Consider the following 21,295-nt stretch of genomic DNA (forward strand, 5'->3'; position numbering starts at 1 on the left):
TGTGAAAATCTCCCTCTTTTTCAGTAAGTTGTTTATTTTCATATGCAGTCTGAAGTTAGTCAGAATGTGAAACTGAATTGTCAACATTCGCTCTCACCGATTTTATTATAGATCTCAATTTTACAGTCAACGTTTTGTATTATGGTAGAATAGGTACAAAAGTGAGTGTTAAGACAAATTCTTGACCTATAGTCAGAAATAACCTACTTAAAAGTTTTGGTATGTGTCTGAGTTGTTACACCTAAGTAGCTACATAACAGAGTGCAAATAAAAATACATTTCACTTAATGTAAACATTATGGGCAAGGCTTTGGGTGTGTCAAGGTATGCTCAGTGCAGGGCCACACATTACAGAGCAAAGAGATGCTCTAAATTACACTAGCTTGCATAGTTCCACAAAGACCCTTCAGATGCTGGGTAGTCACTAAAATATTTAGCACTATAGCATTCTGCCTCTTGGATCACGAAAATCTCTGTCTGCTTAATGAATTGGAAAATTGCTGGTTACCCTGGCACTGCAACACCTAGGAATATATCTAGAGAAAAGCCTTTTCTCCTGGTGTCAATGGCACTGCATATACGTACTATAGGTGAGGCCAGAAGCTGGCCTCTGATCTTTATTTTCTTATAAACACTGTTCTTGAGTATGCATATGAGAACTGCAAAATAGAAACCAAAGGAAATCTATGAAACCTGCTGTTTCACTGTATTACATCATGTCCATTCTTGTGAATTGTATACTGCAAGGCATCACCTTTCGCCTAAGAAACTGAAGTCAAGAGAAACTCCTTATTTTGGCAACCTTCTGATGTTTCTCTCTGTTCCAGTGGATGACCAAGCTGTGGCCTAAGGGGCCATTTGTGAATGTTGGAAGGCTTATACTTATTGCTATATTAAGAATAAAATGTGATCTGAACTGCAACTGTGTTCTCAGAACTGTACTGGGTAGGATTTTGATGGAAGTGTCTGAGGCAGTCTTGCTATTTTCCCTCCCCAGCTACACACTCAAAGCATTCTTACAGATGTTGGCAATGCTCTGAGCAGATTCTGGTCTTTGCCTTGGCTTGGCTCAGCTGTTTCCCCACTGGCCACTTTCTGTGATGCTCATTAAAAGGTAATAACAGCTCTGTCTTTTCCACTGTTTGCTTTGCCTCTCAGGGTTGCTAGAGTCCCTGGGAGAAAGGGTCAGAACCTCATTTGGATCTGCTTGACTCATGTGAGGAACAGAAGAGGAGAAACTTCAGGTCTTCCTCATTCACTCCCCCCTGACCTATATAAATCAAAGTAGCTCATGTGAATTTATAGTATGCACCACTGGACAATATTCCCCTCTAGGGGATATTCCACTTGGGAACTGCAAGAGTGCAGCACGCTCCAGTCATTTCTCTTCCAACCTTTTGAGGGCAGGAAGCAGAGACCTGACCCTGGCAAGCTCTGTCATCACTGGAAAGACATAAAAATGCATGCCCCAGGGAATCCCTGTTCACATTCCTTTCTCTGTGCACAACAGGAGCTGTGTGAAAGAGAACAAACTAGAACAAAACATCTGCCCTCAAATATTGATCCCTGGCCGTTCTGAAATAATGTGTGTGTTTGTTTGTGTGCAGGCATGCAGTAATCACACCTAAAATATCATCTGTTACTTGGCTGTCAGTAGCAACAGAAAAGATTTCTGGTTATTGACTCTGTACATGCCATGGTGCTATTTATCACTCTAAACTATGTAGGCACATCTTCTCTCTCAGTTTCACACACAATTAAAGAATGTCTTCAATAGTGTGGAGCACTGCTTCATGGAGTTTCCGTGTTGCTGCTGCAAAGTCTGCAGTCTGCATGGTCAGGATTATTTACACACTGAAGGAGCTGAACTGGCCTGTGATAAGACAGAAGAACAAACAAACAGTCATCATTTTGCATGTACAACATTAACACCACAGTTACTAAATGAAAAAATCAAAGTGCATGTTAAATCTGTGCTCATCAAGTGGCTGTCCTTTCTAGTGATAACTTTTTTTAGGTCATGCTGCAGAAAGATAACTTTGGTATTTACGTTAGGTAAATTTGGTATTTGCGTTAGGTCTGGAAGACACTGCTGACGCTGACAAAAGCAAGAGGTGATGATCAGCATCGATTGCCATGAGGAATGAAAAGCCAGATGCTCTGCTGATATGGACCCATGTAGTGCTGTTTGCACTGACTTCAGTGGAATGAAATAAACCTGTCAGGTCTATCCTGAAGAGTTTTACTAAACAAGTAAATTACTGATTTTCTTATTTCTCTGTACATAAAATAGTATAATTAACTGTCCATGTTGCTCTACATAGTTGTTTATCTGTGTATCAATTGAACTTTGATGGAAAGCCCAATTAGTTATTGTGCCTTAAGAACCAATTGAGATATAGCAGTAAGTGTTTGTGACCACATTCTTCATGATGTGTTACAGGTATCTCCCTAGCCTGAGCCATGGGGGAATCTAAATTACTACAAATTTTCCCTTCCTCCCCTGACCCCTTCCTATACAGTAGCTTACAAAGCCATAGGACAAACTTAGTCTGAAATAATTTGTTCTTCATTACAGGTGCATGTCCTGGGAGTACTGGTTAAAGGCTGCATTTACCTTAAGAGAAAGTGAGTACCTAAGCACTATGATTTGGCAGATTTATGCACCACACTAGTGTTATTTTTCCTCAATGTGCAGGGCACCCATTATTCAGATTCAGCAATACTTAAACAGTAATATATTACTCTGCCTTCAAGAAGATTAAAATCTTAGCACCAGATAAGGCTTTGTAAGGTAAATGTCTCCTTTACAGACCAACTTTCCCTTACTTAAAACTAATGTAATGAAACTCAGCAGTTTATTGAAATGTTTGTTTAGTCTGGAAATGTTCTTATCGGAGTATGTGTTCTTCACTCTGAAAAGCTGTTCTCTAGAGATAAGAAATGATTACTGAGCTTTATGAGTAAAACTGAACCTTTGCTCCTTTTTTAATGTCACTAAAGAACATTGTTCCCTCTGTGTGAAGGTCTCTGAACCCACACTAAGGAATAGAGGTCTCAGGCTTTTGTAACTCTTCAGCAGGCAGACTGAGATCTTAACTAAGCCAGAACTTGGGCTATTTTGTTTCCCAGGCTCCTGTTTATATCTCCTGGCAATAGGGAATTACAATAACTAATAACACTTGTCATTTCTCATGCTTGACTCGCTGACAAAGCAGATGGATAGATAGGAAGCTCAAGCAATAGTGAAGCAAGTTAGGACCATCCTTGCCATAATGTGTTACCTTCATGCAACAGAGAGGAAAGCTGCCTATTCAGTTCAGATTGCCATAGATGAAAACCTGGTCAGATAAAGCCTGTTGAGGGAGGATGGATTGCTGCTTCCCTGAAGGCAACTGAACATGTTCCATGGAGTTGACCTTTGAGAGTGCAGGGAAGAAATCAAGCCCCAGACCCTGCCAACAGGAGGTTTGCAGCACAAGTGTAAGGTCCTGAGACGAGCTGGAAGGAGGCACACAGCTTCATTGCAGTTGTGATGGAAGCAAGAGGGAAGTTTGCTCTAGTTGTCTGTAATCCAGAAAGCCACAATATAGCACCCCAGAAAACCATATCCCAATTGTAAGTGGGAGGGAGATGCAATGTTAGTTTTATGCCAGCAAGCTGGCACTAACCCAGAGCACTCAATTACCTATAATTGTCTTCACAGGTGATCTTGAAGTTTCGCTCTTCCAAGATGCCTTTTAACCTCTTTATGGAATGACCTGAGCAGGATTCACTGGAGAGAAAAGTCTTTTGTTACCTGTGTTCCATGTGTGTGCAAGAAAACTCAGTTAATTTCTACTCTATGTCACTTCATGCTTTATTTCAGGTAAGATTCTTAAAGAGCAGATACTAGTCTTATTTGCTAATGTGTTGCAAAGTCCATTTGGGTCTGTGGAGCTCTGGCTACTACTGGGCCTTTCCTGGTGGAAACTGTGCATGATGCTCAGTTGTATATCTTACAAAAAAATCTTTGTGCAGGGAGATACCTATGGAAAATAACTCCTTTCCATTCACAAGTTCAATGTGCTCTAGAACTGCTCTGGAGCTGCTGGTGTCATCTGTCCATAGGAGCACAATATAAGGCTCATTTAGATCTGTAGAAAGACAGTGGGATCAAGTCCTCTGTGTGATCAGAAAGAAAGGACCAAATCATGAAAATCAGCACCTAAGTCCTAGGTAGGATGTAAGACTGAAGGAAACAGGATATGAGAATCTCCTGTCTGCTTGATTCAGTCTGCTGGCTGCTGCCACTCTGTTTGGATAAGAGGCTGCTTCAACTACTTTTCCATTGGTGGGAGCCCTGGTGTGGGTATTTCTCTTCTACCCAGCTAATGCTTTTCATGAACCATGGAGGACCATCATACCCTTGAGATATTTATCTCTATGCTGAATTTGCCTGAAATAGCTCAATGGGCCTCATAGTTGTAGTGAGAGGACTGACAAATGGATGGAGACAGATGGGGACACTGCAAAAGTCTTGTTGCCTTGGGAAGCCAGGATAAAAATCAACTCCTGGACCAGAGTGTGGGACATACATCAGGATAGTGATACAACACTGGGGCAAGTCCAGGACTATTCCTAACATACGGGATTACAGGAAAACAGATCTAGCTTTTTTTTGTTCACAAGACTTACTGGATGTTATTAGTGACTCAACATGAGACAAAAATCAGAAGATAAAAAGAATAAATACTATTGGAGCTACCCTCCCTCATTCTTCTTGAAAGTAATTAGAAAATAAGGAAACTGTTGTGAAGAAGTACTTAGAACAGGAGAAAGATGTGTCAAGAAGGCTGACAGGACACCAGGTTGTTGGAGGTGCTGAGGAGGAGGAACAGGAAGCTTTTTCTGATGTTGGGAAATCATGGGAGAAAGCACCAAGAGCCATGGTGGGGGAACTAAGATATATACATATTTCCCAATGTCCTTTTATTTGTCCAACTTCTATGGAGTGGGCCGGAAGTCATACGTCCAGCATGCTAACTACATGACAGAGGGTACGCCTGTGATAGATATGTCAGCTTCTGTGGCAAAGACAGCCTCTTGGGTGTTAGGGCTTATGCTAGGGGAAGGGTTGCAACATTGGATGTCATTTGAGGTCAGTGTCTGGTATCTATAATTCCACAATAAGTATTTAAACTACATATCTATTATTAAAAATGACTTTGGCAAAAATGGTTCTTGGCCTGCTGGCCACCTGCTCAGCATATTTATGTTGTTCCCATGTAAGAAAGATATTCTCCAACTGTTCACCCTTGCAGACTTAGCCTGCTCTGTGGCTTAAGTGATGCACCCATAATAAGGCTCTGTAGAGCTCAGTGGAACTGGAAGAGTAATACGAAATTTAAAGATCATGGGGCTTATTGAATGCAAGCAAAATGTCACTCTGTCTTTGCTATAACTGTTCAGGAGTACTTACGAAAAAATATTAAAGAAAATAATGGTAAAAATGTTATTCTTTCCACTAAAGTAAGCAGTTCGGAAAGCGAATGTAGAACAGGTTTGATGAGTTAAGACAGCATCACTGTTAGACTGCCATTTTCCAGAATTGAACTGCACTGTCTGCATTCTAGACACAAAACACTGTTACTCATTTTGTGCTAGCATACTTTACCTTTGAGGTCCACCGATGTCATGCATAAGCCAAATCTGTACTGCAGAGACTTTATCTGGATTTAAGTTAGAGATCTCAATACTTCCGAAAATGCTGTAAGAATTGGACATGAAAAAGCAAAACATATTTAGGTATCTAAGTGAGATGTACAGAGTATCTTGCCCAGCTACTACTGCTAGTTTATTAGTGCTGCTATTATTCCCAATGAAAGAGCATCTTATCTTGCCACTGGATTTTCATAGAATATTTAATGATCATGTGGTAAAAGATTTTCTCCTGATTCTTATTTCACTTTCATGAGAACTTTTGAAACTGTCTGCAGACTGAAACAAGCTGACATTTTTTCATCTTTAGTGTCTTTTCTCTTGTTTGGTTTATGGGTTATTGGTTTGGTTTGTTGCAAAGGAAATGAACACGGCCGTGTTGCTGACCAGCACATTCTTCATTTTTCGATATTATCAAAGACTGCATTTCCTCTCAGGTAATCCAAGGAAGCAGTCTGGAGGGAAAAATCAAGTCAGCTTAGTGAATAGTTAGAAATGTGTCATTCATGTGGGTATAGCATACTATACAGATCTAGACTAATTGTAGTAACAGAGTTACTTTATGCAGTAATAACATATTGGAGATCACACCACATACCCTCAGAAGAATTTAAATTGAAGTTGCTGTATAGAAGGCTGCTGAGTGAATCAGCTCTGCAACAGCTAAGGGTTTAGATGCAGATATGAGTTTACCAAAAACCAGTCTGCACTGGGACTCACTGGCAGAGGCCCATTCACCGGCATGCAGGCCCCAAACAAGTAGTCACAGAGAAACAGGCGTGCTGGCGTGCTGGATAAATACCTGCTGCTTCTGAAAGCTCCAGCTTCTATTGATCCATTGAGCATCACTTGAACCACACCACATGCTGCTTCTGCAAACTGAACAGAACAAATGCACATTGTACTCTAACATCACATGCAGCGTCACATCAGATTCTTGTCTAGTGGAAATTACTGTAACTTCTTTGGTGTCATCAGAGCTGATTTATACAAATAGAGGGTCTGACCAATATTTTTACCTGAAAATGCTAGTGAAAATAAAAGCTTCTAAAGATTATGGCAAAACTATCATAAACTTGCATTAACTAGCTACAAATTGGCAGTCTGAGATAGCATGGGATTGGTATAGCAACTCTGCTGTCACTGTTGTCTTCAGTATTTATAGGAGGATGCAACTTTCCAGAGCTCTGCCAGCTACAGCTGTCTGGTGGGGCTGTTAGCTCCCTCAGTAACCTGGGATAGTCCTCAGGTTGCTTTAACTCACATTGTGAGAACAAGCCGGAACAGAGATGCCACAGGTTTAAGGTGTGAATCACCACATATCTGTTACCTTGTGAGTCATGCTCTGTGTTCTTTTGTGGCTTGGGATTCTTCTCTCCAGTGGTTTTAGTAAAACTCATCACCAAGTTTTGTTTGATTTGATTTTTAAATTACTGGATCATGTAATCATTGTTCTTTTATTCTTTAAAACTCATGCCCAAATATTTTAAGACTACTGAGGTTACAACCTAAAGTACCCACAGTACTCTAGATATGTAATCCAGTGGTAAGAGAAAGAATTTTTAAATAGCTTCACACAGATAACTGTGCTTATCAAATCCTACAAGTGCTTTTATGTATAAACAGTGTGGCTCAAACATGGCTCTTAAGAGCTATGAAGTTACAGGAGGGTTTAATTATGCATAACTTTCTAATGTAATAACCATGAGTTTTACTAGATCTTAAATATACGTGCACTAGAAAGTCTGTAGCTAAGCAAGCCTAAGTCTGCATGGTGGTTTATCCCACCCAGCTTCTGGAACTGATGGGATTAATGAGAACACTGAAACTGTTTTGAGCTTGGAAAATTTTATGTACACTAGTTTACTCATAAATTTTTTTTTTTGGTGAGCAAACTTTTTTTCTGTAAATGACAGCTGAAGAATACATGGATGCTTGTTTTCCATCTGGAGAGTCATCTATTAATACTCGTATCAGAAGTGAAATCTTCTGAGACATGTAAAATTAAACAGATACAGGAGAGTAGTTCTTCTGTCAGATACATGTTAAATGAGTGTTCTGTAAAGCACTGATTCAAGAAAGCCAGGCTAAATGCTTAACTCTGAGCATCAGCGTCTCATTCATGTGATCAGGGCTGATGTGTGTACAGATGGGTGCATAAATAAGAACCCTGCAGGATCAGCACGCTGAGAAGAGGTCCTCTTCAGGTTTATGTTGGCAAGGTGCAGGGAGAGTCTCAGCCTCTTGGCAGAGTTCTATGGCAACTTGTGAGCTGCCCTTGACATTAACATGCCAAAATGTAATTTTTTAGCAATATCAGTTCTATGATTAGACTAACGTGGTGATTATTGTTATTATAAGTATTATTTGTAAAGCTCCAGCTGTCTGCCAAGTGTGTTCTAGACACTAGAATATAGTCTCTGTCCACAAATAAGAATGATCAAACTATTTTCACATTAAATATTGTATATAAATATGGGGCCTTGGGAATATAAAATTCCAAACCCACTATTTTTAATACCTAAAGCTAAAGCTCATGTTAACTATTACTGTTCCAGGTTTTAATTCCAAATCTTCAAACTCAGAATTTTTTTTAAATATCATTCAAGGGGGAAATGACTTCTCTAGTGACTTGTCAAACACCGCACAATTCTTCATAGTTTCAAAAAACACTGTATTTAATGACTATGACAAAATAGATTTGGTTGTAAATCCATTTTTTACCTTTTTAAAAGCATAAATATTTTATCCGAAATATTTTCTAAGCATGAAATCAGTTTTGATATAAAAATGGACATTGGCTATACAGGTATCAAACTTTATTGAGATCCTGTCTGTAGATGGGTCTGTGGCAGAAGACTTCAGCATTTTTATTCACAGTTAACATGGCTTCAAGGGATGGAAGAATTTGCAATGTATAAATATGGCTGCATGATCAAGGCTATGATTCTTATCCAATCAATCTAACACAGAAAACAAACCTTAATGAGACACATTTTTTCTCTAGATTTCCATATTGTGGATGAAATGCTGGTCCCAGTCATGTCAGCCCGTGACTTTAACGGTGTCAAGAATGTAGTGTCCTTCAGCATTCTCAGAGTAGCTGAGATTTAGTCTAGATCTTACCATCTTGGATGCCATTTTCCAGAATACAGAGCTAGGGTTGCTCTCACATTCACTCCGTTTTGGACAAGATTCATAGTTGATTCCTGAAAAGAAATAAATTTATAGAATAACTAAGTTTAGAGGGAATATCGTTAACATGTTAATGTGACTTTGAGAGCTATTTAAAAATGGCAAAGGGATTTGCACCCTGTCAAAGCAAGAAGGCCACATGAGGAAAGAGTTATAAGAGGAAAGTTAATTTGCATGAGTTTGGAGGTCTTCCTTGTTTGCTCATACATGTTTCAGTCAGACAATTACAGAACCTGTATGCAAATAATCCCCAGTAAACTGAGTATGGGAAACGTGGTTTGAAATGTGAAAAACAGGTTGGACAAATGCTGACTGATCATGTTGATAATTAAACTTTGCCCAACATTTTCAATAACTCCAGCCCAGTTCAGAACTTGCTGAGCCTTAAGCACCAATCCAGAAGTCACATGGGTAGTGGTAATCCCAAGGCACCTACATGCTATTCCAGTCACTTTGAGTGGCCAAAACTTGGGACATTCCTGAATGGGATTCTTCAATTCCAATTTGTCCCATAGGACAAATCACTGAAAGGTACTGAGTAACCTAGATAAAGCAGGCTATATGTGACCATTAGTTGAAGGACCATTTTGGTGTTTGCTAGTAGTCAAAAAGTTCTGTTTTTTAAATCAAGCTGAGAAGTAAGTATTTTTCAGTCTTCCATAACATGGGACAGAAATGGTTGAGATTTTGAAATAAATTACAAGAAGACAATATTTTAAGAGGGACTGTGCTTAGGTCTAGATATACGTGAGGAAAAGAATAATCTGGAATATTGATGTTGATAGTTGTAATGTAAAAAATAGGTTTTATTACCTGGGACAGCGGGGTCTCCACACCATGAAACCCTATCAGCCATATAACCCAACAAGGTATCCTCCAACGTAAGGAAATTGTGATTGGACTTTGTATAACGATGAACGAGGTCATTTGTCTTGCTCCAAAACAGTGACTGTGAAATAAGGTAAAATGTGGAATAGGTGATACTGATACTAGAGCTGGTCAGGAAATTTTCCTTAAAAAAAAATCGTCATAATGAAGGAGTTATAGTTTTTACTGAAATGCTGCAAGTTTGCATTAGTGAGTCAGTTTCTATTCCTCCAGCCCCTTCCAGCTCCCATTTCCAAAAACTTTCTGGATGGTTATTTTTTGTGGAAGTGTTCAGCCTATAAAGCATTTCAAAAGAAAAGTTCTGATCAGCTCTCAGAGTATATATACTCCTAATTTACTGGCTGCTTTTGAACTATGCATGGAAGAGTAGCTTTTTAGAGGCAGTGCCCTTCTAACTGCATGCTTGCATATTCCTTTCAGCGAGCTGTATGCTTAGGGAGCAGGGACATCTCCATAACTTCATCAGGATGACCTCAGTATTGCCCTTTGAAACAAAGTCTTGTGCAAGGATGTTTCTCAGTGATAGATAATGAACAGATTTACTTATTTCCAAAGGTGATAACAGCAGGACAATTGCAAGGGGCAATATAACTGCCTTGTTGACTTAGAGACACTCATAGTTATTATGGAAAAGATCAATCATTCTAGGCAGAGCACAGACACGTTGTCCCACAACAATCCCACTTATATAGCCCAACACGTGTTATGACCATTACCTTGTTACAGGGTATAGGATGACTTGCTAACTCCATTAAAGGCTGATAATCTTCTGTTGTAATATTACAGGGATTCTTGTAAATGAATGCATGCTTTAATGATTCCCATATTTTTAGGCAATCTTTATCTCTGCCAAAAGATTAAAACATAGTTAGTATTTATGAGTATTTGTGACTGTGAAAGAATTGCCTTCTGTCATGTTCAAACACTATGTATCACATTTTAAGAGAGTTCTGACTATGCTCAGGCACTAAAATAATTCATCCATCAAAAAACCTGACTACCTTCAGCAAATTGAGAATAAACTGAGGAATGAGCAGTTCTAAAATATCTCTCTTTCTCTCTCCTGCATTTTACATCACTGATTATTGTGATATCTGCATGGACTTTATGTTTATGTCCCTTAAAAGAGCTTTGCTGACATGGCGTAACTAGAAGATCAAATTTCTTGATTATTCATACTAAATCAGGAGAAGCAGATGTGGCAGAATATAGCTCGTACATTTTACAAGTATGGCTGAAGGATACTGCCTGCTCAGATATAGTCATTCAAAAATACAACAATAAGTCTCCCCAGGGGGCATACAACCCTACAGAAATAATATCCCTAATTTTATCTAACACAGAAGCAGCAGTCTGGATATTTTGGACTTCATATTGTTTTTAGTTATGCACTAGTTTGCAGCTATTGACTTTGCTGGAGCTGCTGCTGATTTGCACAGGTATATCTGAGATCATAATCAGATACTTCATCTTCAGTCTCTGCCTAATCCTCCACTGTTTTACAGGTTCTGGGCCTTTTGCTTTCACTGGTGTGAGTCAGAGGAATCCCACTAAAATTACACTTGGGAGAGCTGGTGCATGCTCAGCTGAACCGTATCACCTCAATCTCCATTTGTTTAAGATGTTGCTTCATTAGCATAGTCATCAGCCTTGGAAATAAAAGACATCTCTTCTGACAGAGGGCTCCTTTTTACTAACAGAAAGAAATCTGTTGCACTCTGCTGGCAAGAGATCATATTGCTGTGCCTGCACTGAAATAGTGATGTGCTCCCTTTCTGAAACTCCACCATAAAAAGCCTGGGACTGCTCAGGCCATCTGCTTTCTTGTATTTGAAGTAATGAATGAAAACGCTACATTAAGATAATTTGTAGTTATTGTCTGTCTAGTATGTGTTTTCAAGGCTGTCTCCCATAGGTGGATTTCCCTTGCTCCACATACTCCCATAATTTCAGGCCCATTTTGAAAGCCTGCCACTCTCATTGCATCTCAGCGACAGTGTAACAGAGATGTTACTCCTTGCAATTCTGCATCTCTCTTTTCCCTATTTTTATGTAAATTTTAAAATGTTGATTGCATTGTCCTGCAGTCCACATGCCTGAATAGAGCTATTCTGACCATCTTTGACTCATCCTTTTTTTCTTCACTATTTGTAACCATCTTCCAATGTGTTCCCACTAAAAGCTCTTTGAAGAATTATTTTTCTCTTTTGTGAAGAAACTAATGCCCTTAGAGCATTATAAAAATAACACTGATCAGTTACTGTATGGCACACACACAGCTGCAGGCTTTGTTACCAGTTGGTACTCAGGTAACATGTAGGATGTGGAATTTGATTAGTCTTAAAAATAATCCTAAAAGTATTAAGAAAAACAACAACAATTCATTTAGGATTTCAAAGCATTCTACAATGCTCTTAATCTTCACCACAGCTGTGTGATCTAATTCCTATTACTTAAGTTGATTAAGATTTCTATTTAGTGTCCATTTGAGCATCTGAGGGGCAAATGGAAAATATAGAATTGAGTTCTTCATATCATATAGGCTTTGTCTGAGCTATGGTACCTGGAACTACTTCTCAGCTCCTGGCCATTTCCTGACGCTGTTGGGATGTGTCTGGATGTGAACTGTCTTCTTTCCATTCCTAAACCTAATGGAAAAGAAACATCTCACAAAGAGAAGGTCAGACTCTGGCTGTGTCCAGAAGGGAGCTACAGCAGCTGACAGCACTATGTAACAGAGAGAATGACTCTATTAGACACACTGGATGGGGCTTGGGCCAGTATCATACCAGGAAGGACCAGGCAACCCGCTCCGAGGTGTCCTGGTCTTTCTTCCCTTCTGCCTTTATTTATGCAGTTACAATTCTAACTTAGTACTGTATGTGATTATGGTTATTTGGTTCAAACTAATTAGTGTGCATTTTTTCTTATTTGGCTACTTCTGATTACAACAGTAGCTTTTATCTTACGACATACTCCTTTCCACACACTACAACAATTCTCATTTCACAACTGGCTACGACTCCTCTGCCCAAAGGTCTTAACACCTCTTATAGTACAGCTCTGCTTCTTTTTCACCCCAAAGTTTCAGTACTCTTATTGTCATGGTTAGTTGCAACTCCTCTCTTTGGTCTTCTTCTATTAACTTCTCCTAACTGATGCTAACTAAGCTCTCACAACTGCCAATAGGCCTCATTATCAACTTAACTATGCCGGAGCCCATGAAAGCTGCTTAATGCCTGCTTCTGCTGAGGAGGGGCAGAGGAACATGGGAGGTGGCACTTGGTCTTCCCACAGCAGGTTTGTGCTCCAGCTTTCCCAGCCCTCCTGACTCTCTGTGAAGGGTCTATGGCAGGTATGTCCTGGTCTCATTGCTGCAGCAGCAAAATTCATTATGCTGCTGAGCTCTAGCTCTGCTACCGATATCCTGCAGCCTGATTTTACTGATTTAAAACTTGTTTGGGTATTGCCACTGCACAGTGCTGTTTGAAATGCAGACAGACCCCGGGGGGAAGGGCAAGGCAGGTGGAGGTTATCTGGCAACCCTGGATTACATGCCAAATTTCATTTTGTACCACACCGATCTGTTACAGGGACAGCTCCAACCATGGTAGGGATCGCACCTCTTGTTTGTACGCACTAAATTTACCTCCAGGTGAGTAAATACTAGTAACAATGATGATTTTTTCACTGGGCTGTTGTCTTTTATCCAGGAATCCAAAAACACTTTCAGTTATAGTTACCATAAAAATAGTAAGACAAACTGCAAATGTTCCTAGAGAGCACAGTCATTGCTTTGCTGTTGCACTGTCCTGTCAGGAAGTGGTCACGTGTTTTACTAAGCAAGGACACTAGCAAGTATCTCTTGGACCTTTAGATACTCAGTAAGTAGGTTCCCCCAGAGGGCAAATCAGAGCAGAATTTAACTTGGGCATATTAAATTTTCTTCTGGAGGAGCTTGTCTCTGCTTGCAAACTGTGTAAGGATCCCATAGAGACCAGCTTCCTAACTTTGATACTTCATTTAGCGGCTGGGTGGTTGCAAATTCCTCTCACTGTGACATAGGATTGCAACATGACCACATTGAATCAGCCAAAAGAGATGGCTCGTACTGATTAAGGTGTGACATTACAGAATAGGCAGCTGTCCCCTTGGCATTGCACAGCTAAGCACATCATAAAAGAGAATTTATAGGGGTTGGCTGTAAGCACTAGTACATCTTAAAGGCATTTTTATGGTTCACAATTTCTAATTTGGCAAGTAATTTGTCCTCCTAGCAAGGCTCTCTTTTAGTTACTCTGGAAATCCCTTAAATATAACAGTGTTAAAAGCCACAGTTGACAGCTGGCTACCTGGTCATTTATCCCTTCATATTGTGAAGTTCTGTAAGCTTGGTCTCAGAAGACAAAATATTTTCCAAGAAATCTTAAGAAAACCTGGGTTTTATTCCCAGTACAAAGAGGTAAATAATAAACACAGTACAAAGCATTTCTGCTACCGTACCGTAGTCATGATTATGAGCAGCATGAAGCAAAAACCATTAATATGATTGATGATCCTGCTAAGACACCTTGCTGAGTCATGAATTCAAAGCATACAGTTTACTAGCATTTCAAAACACCAAGCTCAGCACTAGATGATGTCCATAGATGTCACTTATATCTGAGAGAACAGTGTTTATCCACAATCCTGGCAGAGATGAGAAAAATGTGTTTTTAATATCATAAAGCGGTAGGGCTTAGCTTTCGAATGGGGGAGAAGTTCTTCTACAGCTGATAATCTGTAGGATATTTTTATTCGTACCACACAGAAGAAAGCTAAGGCATCAAGATGGACTGTTATAGAAACTAATCCACTCCAGCATTATTTTAGAAAATAAAATGCAGACCTGCAAGGTAAAAAATACATACAGAAGTGAAACAATATTTCCTTTTCACTATCCTCACCTATTAACATTTGTGTTTTTAAAACAATAAAAATAATTCATTGACTTGCTGTTGGAAGGCTATTTCTCTGATATGAAATGAAGGTTTTTGCCTCACATCTCAAGAGCTTAGCAGTTGCACAGAATTGTATTTTAGTTGATATACAAAAAATAAGCAGTGAGAAATCTTTAGGATTTGTTAATCCCAACTCCAGGAGGACAGGAAATTTTCTAGGCTCACAGTTGAGGTTGACATTACAAAGTTACACTCGTCCCTTTTTCTAGCACAGAAAGAAAATGTTTGTCCAGTGTACAATATTTAACTCACATTCAGTGAAGGTAAGGGCAGAGACATGCTGTAACTCAGGGCTTCCTGAAGACAATAAATGAGTTTTGTTGGCATTTGGTATGCTAAAACTTCTAGCAAGAGTGCTTGCAGGTTGAAACAAGCATATCTTCCTTGCCAAAAAAATGCCCGAGAAAGAACCTGCTTTCTTACAGCTACTTTGAGGCACAGAGATAAGTAACTTGCATGGAGCCAGCTGGAAAAGTAGCTTTACCTTGCTCTATGGCAAAGCGGTTTTACTCATCTGACCTTCAGCCTTCTGCTCGGCCTGGCCTCCAGCCTGCCCCAGCTGTACAGCCTGGGCTGTTTGAGGTGAACGTCCACCCAAAGTTTCTGTCGCCCCTCTCTGAGCTTCTGATAAGTCTCAAACATGGTTTGCAGGAAGAGCTAGTAGTTTTTAGTAGACTCATCTAGACAAGCAAAAAGGTGAGCATGTTTTCAGAACTGACTTGCCAAAGTTTATCAGGATATCTTTTAGGACTACTCGCACCATTAGGAACTGACACAGAAGTAGCTGATAGCTACTTAACTTACATTTTCAGATACAGCATAAGAAAAGACCCTCATACAGTTAAAAGCTACTATATTTGGGATTGTTTAGGAAACTTCTAAGATACATTTTTATCAGAAAAATCCCAATCCATTGAATCTGAAATCTTTCATGTTAGTGAAATTCTCATTGGGAAGTTCTCATATACAGAATGGATTCATTTAATTTTATTTGTTTTGTTTATAGAAGAAAAAAAAGGGGGGGGGAGAGAGAAATTACCCGTTTACTGTCAGTTAACTTCATCTAATTCAGATACAAGAGTCCATGGTGAACATACTTACGTGCTGGCCCACTGTGGGACTCATGCAATCTTTCTCTGGTTTTTGTTTTTATGTTTTGGTTCGTATGTTAATTCTGCATCAAGTAGGTGTGATATCTCTATTTATGTTTGCACAATAGAATTCTTCCTTTAAGGCTAACTTTGCTTATGATAAAATATTTAAGGCCTTTTTATTCTACTACAGAATCTGAAATGTTTAAGACAAATTTATTGAGTCATAAAATAAATATATACGAATTTTATGTTTCATTTTTTCAAGCATCATTTTCAGTGAATAAAATTTGGGAGATGCTGGTAAATGTGAAATAATAACTAATGCTCTTAAAAGGAGCACTGTGAAACCTGCTGTAAAATTAGGGACTGAATCTCTAAACCTTTCTCAGCTGAAAGTGAGGATTGCAGGACCAGGCCTTATGCCCTTTGGAAAGGGAGCCTATGTATATACAGCAGTTAGTATAGCATTAAATAATGGCTGGGATACAAATCAATGTAACCATTAAAACTATGTTTCCTTATTAAATGCAAATGTTACATATACTGCAGAGCATATCCTAGGTTTGTCCTTACATTTGGGTAGAAGTTGCATTTTCCCATGAATTTGAGTATTTCAGTCCATTTACCTTTTTTAATGAATATCACATTAATCTATCAAATAGAAACCGAGGCCAGGAATTTTTCCATTAGCAGCTATTCTAGAGCCAAACTTAAATGTGTGTATTAGAAAAATGGACAGCTTCTGCATCTTTATCTCTTGCATATCAGTACGTTGGTCTGGCTAACCTTGAGAGAGTATCCTTTCACTTAAAGGCATGAGTTAGCATTGAGATATCTGGGAAATCACTATTAATGTAGGTTTTTTTCTTTAATTTGTAATTTTATTCATTTTTCTTTAACTGGACATGACAAGGCAATTTCATCCATAGTTGAAATTCATTTAATTGGTATAATATTAAGCATGGGTTTCATCCCTGGTGGTTTCAGTTCCTCTGTGAGCAGAGTGTTGTTTTCAGTTCAGCACAGACTTGGCATCGGTCAGATGCTAAGAACATCTTATGAAGGGCAGTGCTTCCGTGGTGTATGTTGCCTCTAGCCTTTTACTGAAAAAGAGAGACATGCTTAAAGTATCGGACTACTTTAAATTTACGAGTGAAAATCATTTTCTGGCTTTGTTCTGGAGAACTCAGTCAAATCTGATCATATGGTTCGAATTACTCCAGCAGGCAGGAGAAAATTCTCCGGCGAGACACGGTCTCCCCCATATTCAACAATGGCTTTTCCAAGGTCCTGAGGTTTTTTTCTAAAACACGACAATCTTTTCAAGCCAAACAGAGATTTTAATTGCAGCATCTGTGGTGAGGCTCTGAAGCTAGAGCTGTGAGCAACCCCCAGAGCTGAAGGACCTGTTACATAGTTGGCCTCTGCAGGGATTAAACCTCACAGGCCAGACTCTCAGCAGTTGGAATATGGAAAGCTGCTCTGTGGAGGCTCTGGCTCTCAGCTGACAAGTTGCAGTCCAGATGACTGTGACCTCTGGCTTTCTTGTTGCCTTGTGCATGCAATTACCCAAGTTTCCCTCCCATTTTTTATCACCTCTAACCAAAGTAGTAATACAGATAGCACCTACATGCTTAGAAATCTGGCTCTTTAAATAGTCAGTGATAAGTTTTATGATTATATCAGAGCTCCTCAAATACATAAGAACAATTCAGTCTGCTAGGGGGTCTAAGGCGTCATCTTCATCTGTAGAAGACTGAAGATCATGTGTTGTAGAAGGAGATTGCATATCAAAGGATTTGAATGTTTTAGCAATATTTCTGCATTTAACAGGCTCACCTATGCTATGTATCAGATTATCTGCCTCTTTCAGGTGAGTTGCTGCAGCTGTAGACAGCAGTCCTATTTGTACATTCGTATTCTACTTATTTTTTCGTTGGACCTTTTGAGTAGCTACATCTCTATGTTGTCAGAAATTATGCAATGAACCTTATTTTTATGCCTGTGTTGAAATACAGCCTGCTGTAACCCCGAATCTTTTTACTAACTTTTTCCCCCTACATATTTTTGTTTTTCCTTCTGCTGCCCCTTCCCTGCTTCAAGGCTTGCCATGTCTCACTCCCGCTTTGGAGAAGTTTTTTTGGCGTAGTTGCAGAGCCCAGCCCGAGCTGATGTAGCTAGAGTTCTTGTAGTCAATTTAAGAAGTGTGTGAGAGGAGTTAAATGAAAGGTGAACACTGCCATCAAGTGGGAAAAGGAGATCATCAGACGGGGCAGCTGAGAGCAACTTTAAATGTGTGCATTTTATGTGATGTGACAGTCTGACTTATCTTCGGATCACTGAATCAGAAAATGAGTAAGTGCATACGACAGATTAGACTCATTACTATTATTCTAGCATCTAAAATCTCCCATCACATATCTTTGTGCTAGAAATCAGACAAATAAAAGTGAAGAGAGGCCAGCCAATATGTAGTAATAGCTGAGGATCTGAGGAGATTACTGGCTGCTGGTTTTAACATGAGAGGAATGGAGAGGGGGGAAAAATTACTGAGGAAAAGAATTAACAAAAAAAATCATGAAACTGACCTGTCAGTCTCAAAGTCTTCAATAAGCACTAGCATTTCACTACCCACTTAGTTTAATTACATATAAAGTGTCCATCATCTTAATATTTAAGGTAACCTATCTATTTTGTTCAATATGAGAATGGCATAGTTGATTTTTTTGGCAGCTTGATTTTACAAGTATTGCTCTCTGTTAATTAAATAGTTCAGAGGCCAGTAAAGAAGGCATTGGTGTAGAGACAGAGACCCAAAATAGCCTCAGAGAAAGATGACTTCTGGAAAGGTTGCCTGTAGGCAGGATAACCAAATTCCCCCCAGCAGAGGTGAGGCATCTAGAGGGCTGAAGCAAGAGGTACGAGATGCGATTTCTCCTGTGCATGCCCCAGGGCGGTGTATGTTCTTGTGAGGGCACAAGAAATGACAGGGAACAAGTGATAAATCCTTGCCACTGTGGTCCATCACCAGTGGCAGGAAGGAGACGATTACAAGGGCAGCTGTGCCCATGGCCTTGGTTTATAGCCCCATAAGTATTTTATGTGAACTGGGAATTGACGCTCCAGGATGACACTCAACCTTCCTGGAAGTGCTGAGCCAAGAGGTGGCAGCTTTAAACCAGTGAAAAGTTCATCTATATCAGCAGATTATTTGCTGGCTAGGTTTAAGCTTTCCTAGGTGAAAAAGCAAACTGCTTAAGCAGAACACATTTTAAACTAAGTTCTGTAACCTGGATGCATTCTTTAGAAGGGCTGAAGTCCCATCTGGCCTGCATTTTGACAGAGGGTTGTAGTTGTTGTACAGTTTAATTTCCAAGTGAGAGCCATGTCCTCAACATAGATAGATGGAATATACTTAAGATGGCATCTTGATTAGAAAATTTATTTTTAGTATTACTTAATTCTGAATACTCATCTTGGGAAGATGCATTCACAAGAATGATCTCAATAAAAGTATGTGACAATAGGGAAATACTCAGTGGTTTAATGCAGCTGTAGATACTTTTTTTCTATAATAAGGATCTGAAGTACATCCGATTTTTTTTAAAGAACTAAAACTGCTGGGATGTGGTGTAAATGCAGTAAGTCAGGAGAGTTCCCTGATTCAAGGGTGGCATGTGTCAGCAGGACAAGGACAGGGCAGCAGACTGGAGATTTAGTAGAACTGCCAGTGAGCTCCTTGGTAATACCTTATTTTGGTGTCATCTTCTGTGAAGAGAGATTGCATCTTTAGCATCTGTTTTTACTCTTGGAGACAAGAGGGAGATCTCTATTTGACCTCTGAAGGAAGAAGAATCAATCCCTCATATCCCCATGGATAAGCAAAGTGATACTTCCCCACAGTGCTCTGGTGTTTTAAACAGTTCTTCAGTTTTCACCATACCTTAGCAATGTCAGCTGAACTATCCTATCAGCAAATGACCTCTGAGCATGGCACATTTCACTGACATGATCATATTTGCTCCAGGACTAAAGCAAGGTCAGGGAGCAGGAAGAAGTGGGAAGGTACAGGATTCTCCCTTTCAGCAAAAACAAATTGTTAGATTGGCTCCACCAAACTTATGTAATTTCAATCCTAGTGTGTTGCTAGAATTTAGAGCACCATCAGTAATCACTCTGTATAGCCAATGTGAAATCAATAAATAAAAAAGAAGGCAAAGGAAAGGTAGCTGAGTGACTGAAGGATAAATAACTGTACTTGACTAAATACCTGCATAAAATTACAATACAAAAGTACTTCATCAACGAATACTTCTGATTAATTTGTAGAAGGCTAGTATAGCTAGAATGGTCTTCTCTCTGGCATATGGAATGAAAACCAAAGGAGATTTTCACTGTTTATGAAAGGAGATTTTTATATTTATGATATGACAGGGTAATCCTGAGTCATGCAGTATGTGTAAGCTATCTCAGATACCAAAAATGCTTTGAAGTGCCATAGAATCTTGCACAAAGAACCATAAAATATCTTACCATTATTAAATAAACTTAAGTTCTTTGAGAACACCAGAAACATATAGTCATGTAACATTTATATATGTCTATAAGTAGATCTAGACAGTGGGCAGATAAGGAAACATAGGGCTGCCAAAATGAGAGCTAAATTCCCAACAGAATCAGATCCCAACAGCATTGCATTGCTCTGTTTCAAAAGTACATTCATGTTGGCCATGGAGATAGGACAATGCATCTTTTGTCATCTCTTCCCAGAATTCCCATAACACTCATAAACTTTATGTTATTATTATCAGTGGAGTTACTGTCTGGGAAGGTAAATCTGCACAGAACTAAATACGAGATTTGCCATCCAATTCTCTAGCTGGATGGTATTTCTCAGACAAGTATTGATGTTTGTACTCCAGAGGAGCAGAAATAAGTATTTTGGCTATTAATTATCTCAAGAACAAATGAATGTTAGTTACTCACTGCCATATCAGCTTGTCTCTTGCTAGAAAGGAAATTATTTCTTTCTAATCTAACTTTCTAACTGTCTCTAGAAAGAGGTGATACTAAAACTCAAATGGACCCCTATGTTATAGCACAGGATAGATATGGAAACCTGCCTGAAACAGCGCAAGGAGGCATTTAAAGAACCAACTGTAGAACCAGTAACCCTTGCTCTAAAGCCTGAAGTGCTGACAACCAGCCATTTTTTTCTACTAAATGATATTTTCCAGTTCCCCTTAAAGCTCACTAGAGCATGTTTCAATGGAACTGTACTTCTGAGTGAGATTCAAACAGTTGTTAACATTTAAAATCTTTGTATCTTAGTCATTAAGAAATTACAAGAAGGATCAAGGTCATTCATGCACAGGTTAGGGAAAAACAGTTGTAAAAGATGCAAAAGACCTTGCTATA

At 39.2% G+C, this 21,295-nt stretch overlaps 1 protein-coding gene and 1 long non-coding RNA gene across 3 annotated transcripts in view; one reads left to right on the forward strand and one right to left on the reverse strand.

The window, feature by feature from the left end:
• Positions 1-86: 86 nt before the first annotated feature.
• Positions 87-21,295, reverse strand: part of LOC112996520 (ADP-ribosyl cyclase/cyclic ADP-ribose hydrolase 1-like) — a 29,441-nt gene continuing 8,232 nt past the window's right edge. Inside the window, exons 2-8 of one of the 2 annotated variants that reach the window (XM_026122039.2) lie at positions 10,500-10,629; positions 9,709-9,844; positions 8,827-8,909; positions 6,503-6,579; positions 5,657-5,749; positions 3,689-3,775; positions 87-1,873 (exon numbers count right to left, since the gene is read on the reverse strand). In XM_026122039.2, coding sequence (XP_025977824.1) covers positions 1,792-1,873; positions 3,689-3,775; positions 5,657-5,749; positions 6,503-6,579; positions 8,827-8,909; positions 9,709-9,844; positions 10,500-10,629 — 688 coding nt within the window. In that variant the 3' untranslated portion in view covers positions 87-1,791. The remainder of the gene's footprint in view (positions 1,874-3,688; positions 3,776-5,656; positions 5,750-6,502; positions 6,580-8,826; positions 8,910-9,708; positions 9,845-10,499; positions 10,630-21,295) is intronic. The other variant, XM_026122041.2, reaches the window with a different exon arrangement.
• Positions 3,729-21,295, forward strand: part of LOC135328305 (uncharacterized) — a 40,145-nt gene continuing 22,578 nt past the window's right edge. Inside the window, exon 1 of the long non-coding RNA XR_010389122.1 lies at positions 3,729-3,868. This is a non-coding gene — a long non-coding RNA (uncharacterized LOC135328305). The remainder of the gene's footprint in view (positions 3,869-21,295) is intronic.

Source organism: Dromaius novaehollandiae, chromosome 4 (genome assembly GCF_036370855.1).
Source record: "Dromaius novaehollandiae isolate bDroNov1 chromosome 4, bDroNov1.hap1, whole genome shotgun sequence".
Lineage (NCBI taxonomy): Eukaryota > Metazoa > Chordata > Aves > Casuariiformes > Dromaiidae > Dromaius > Dromaius novaehollandiae.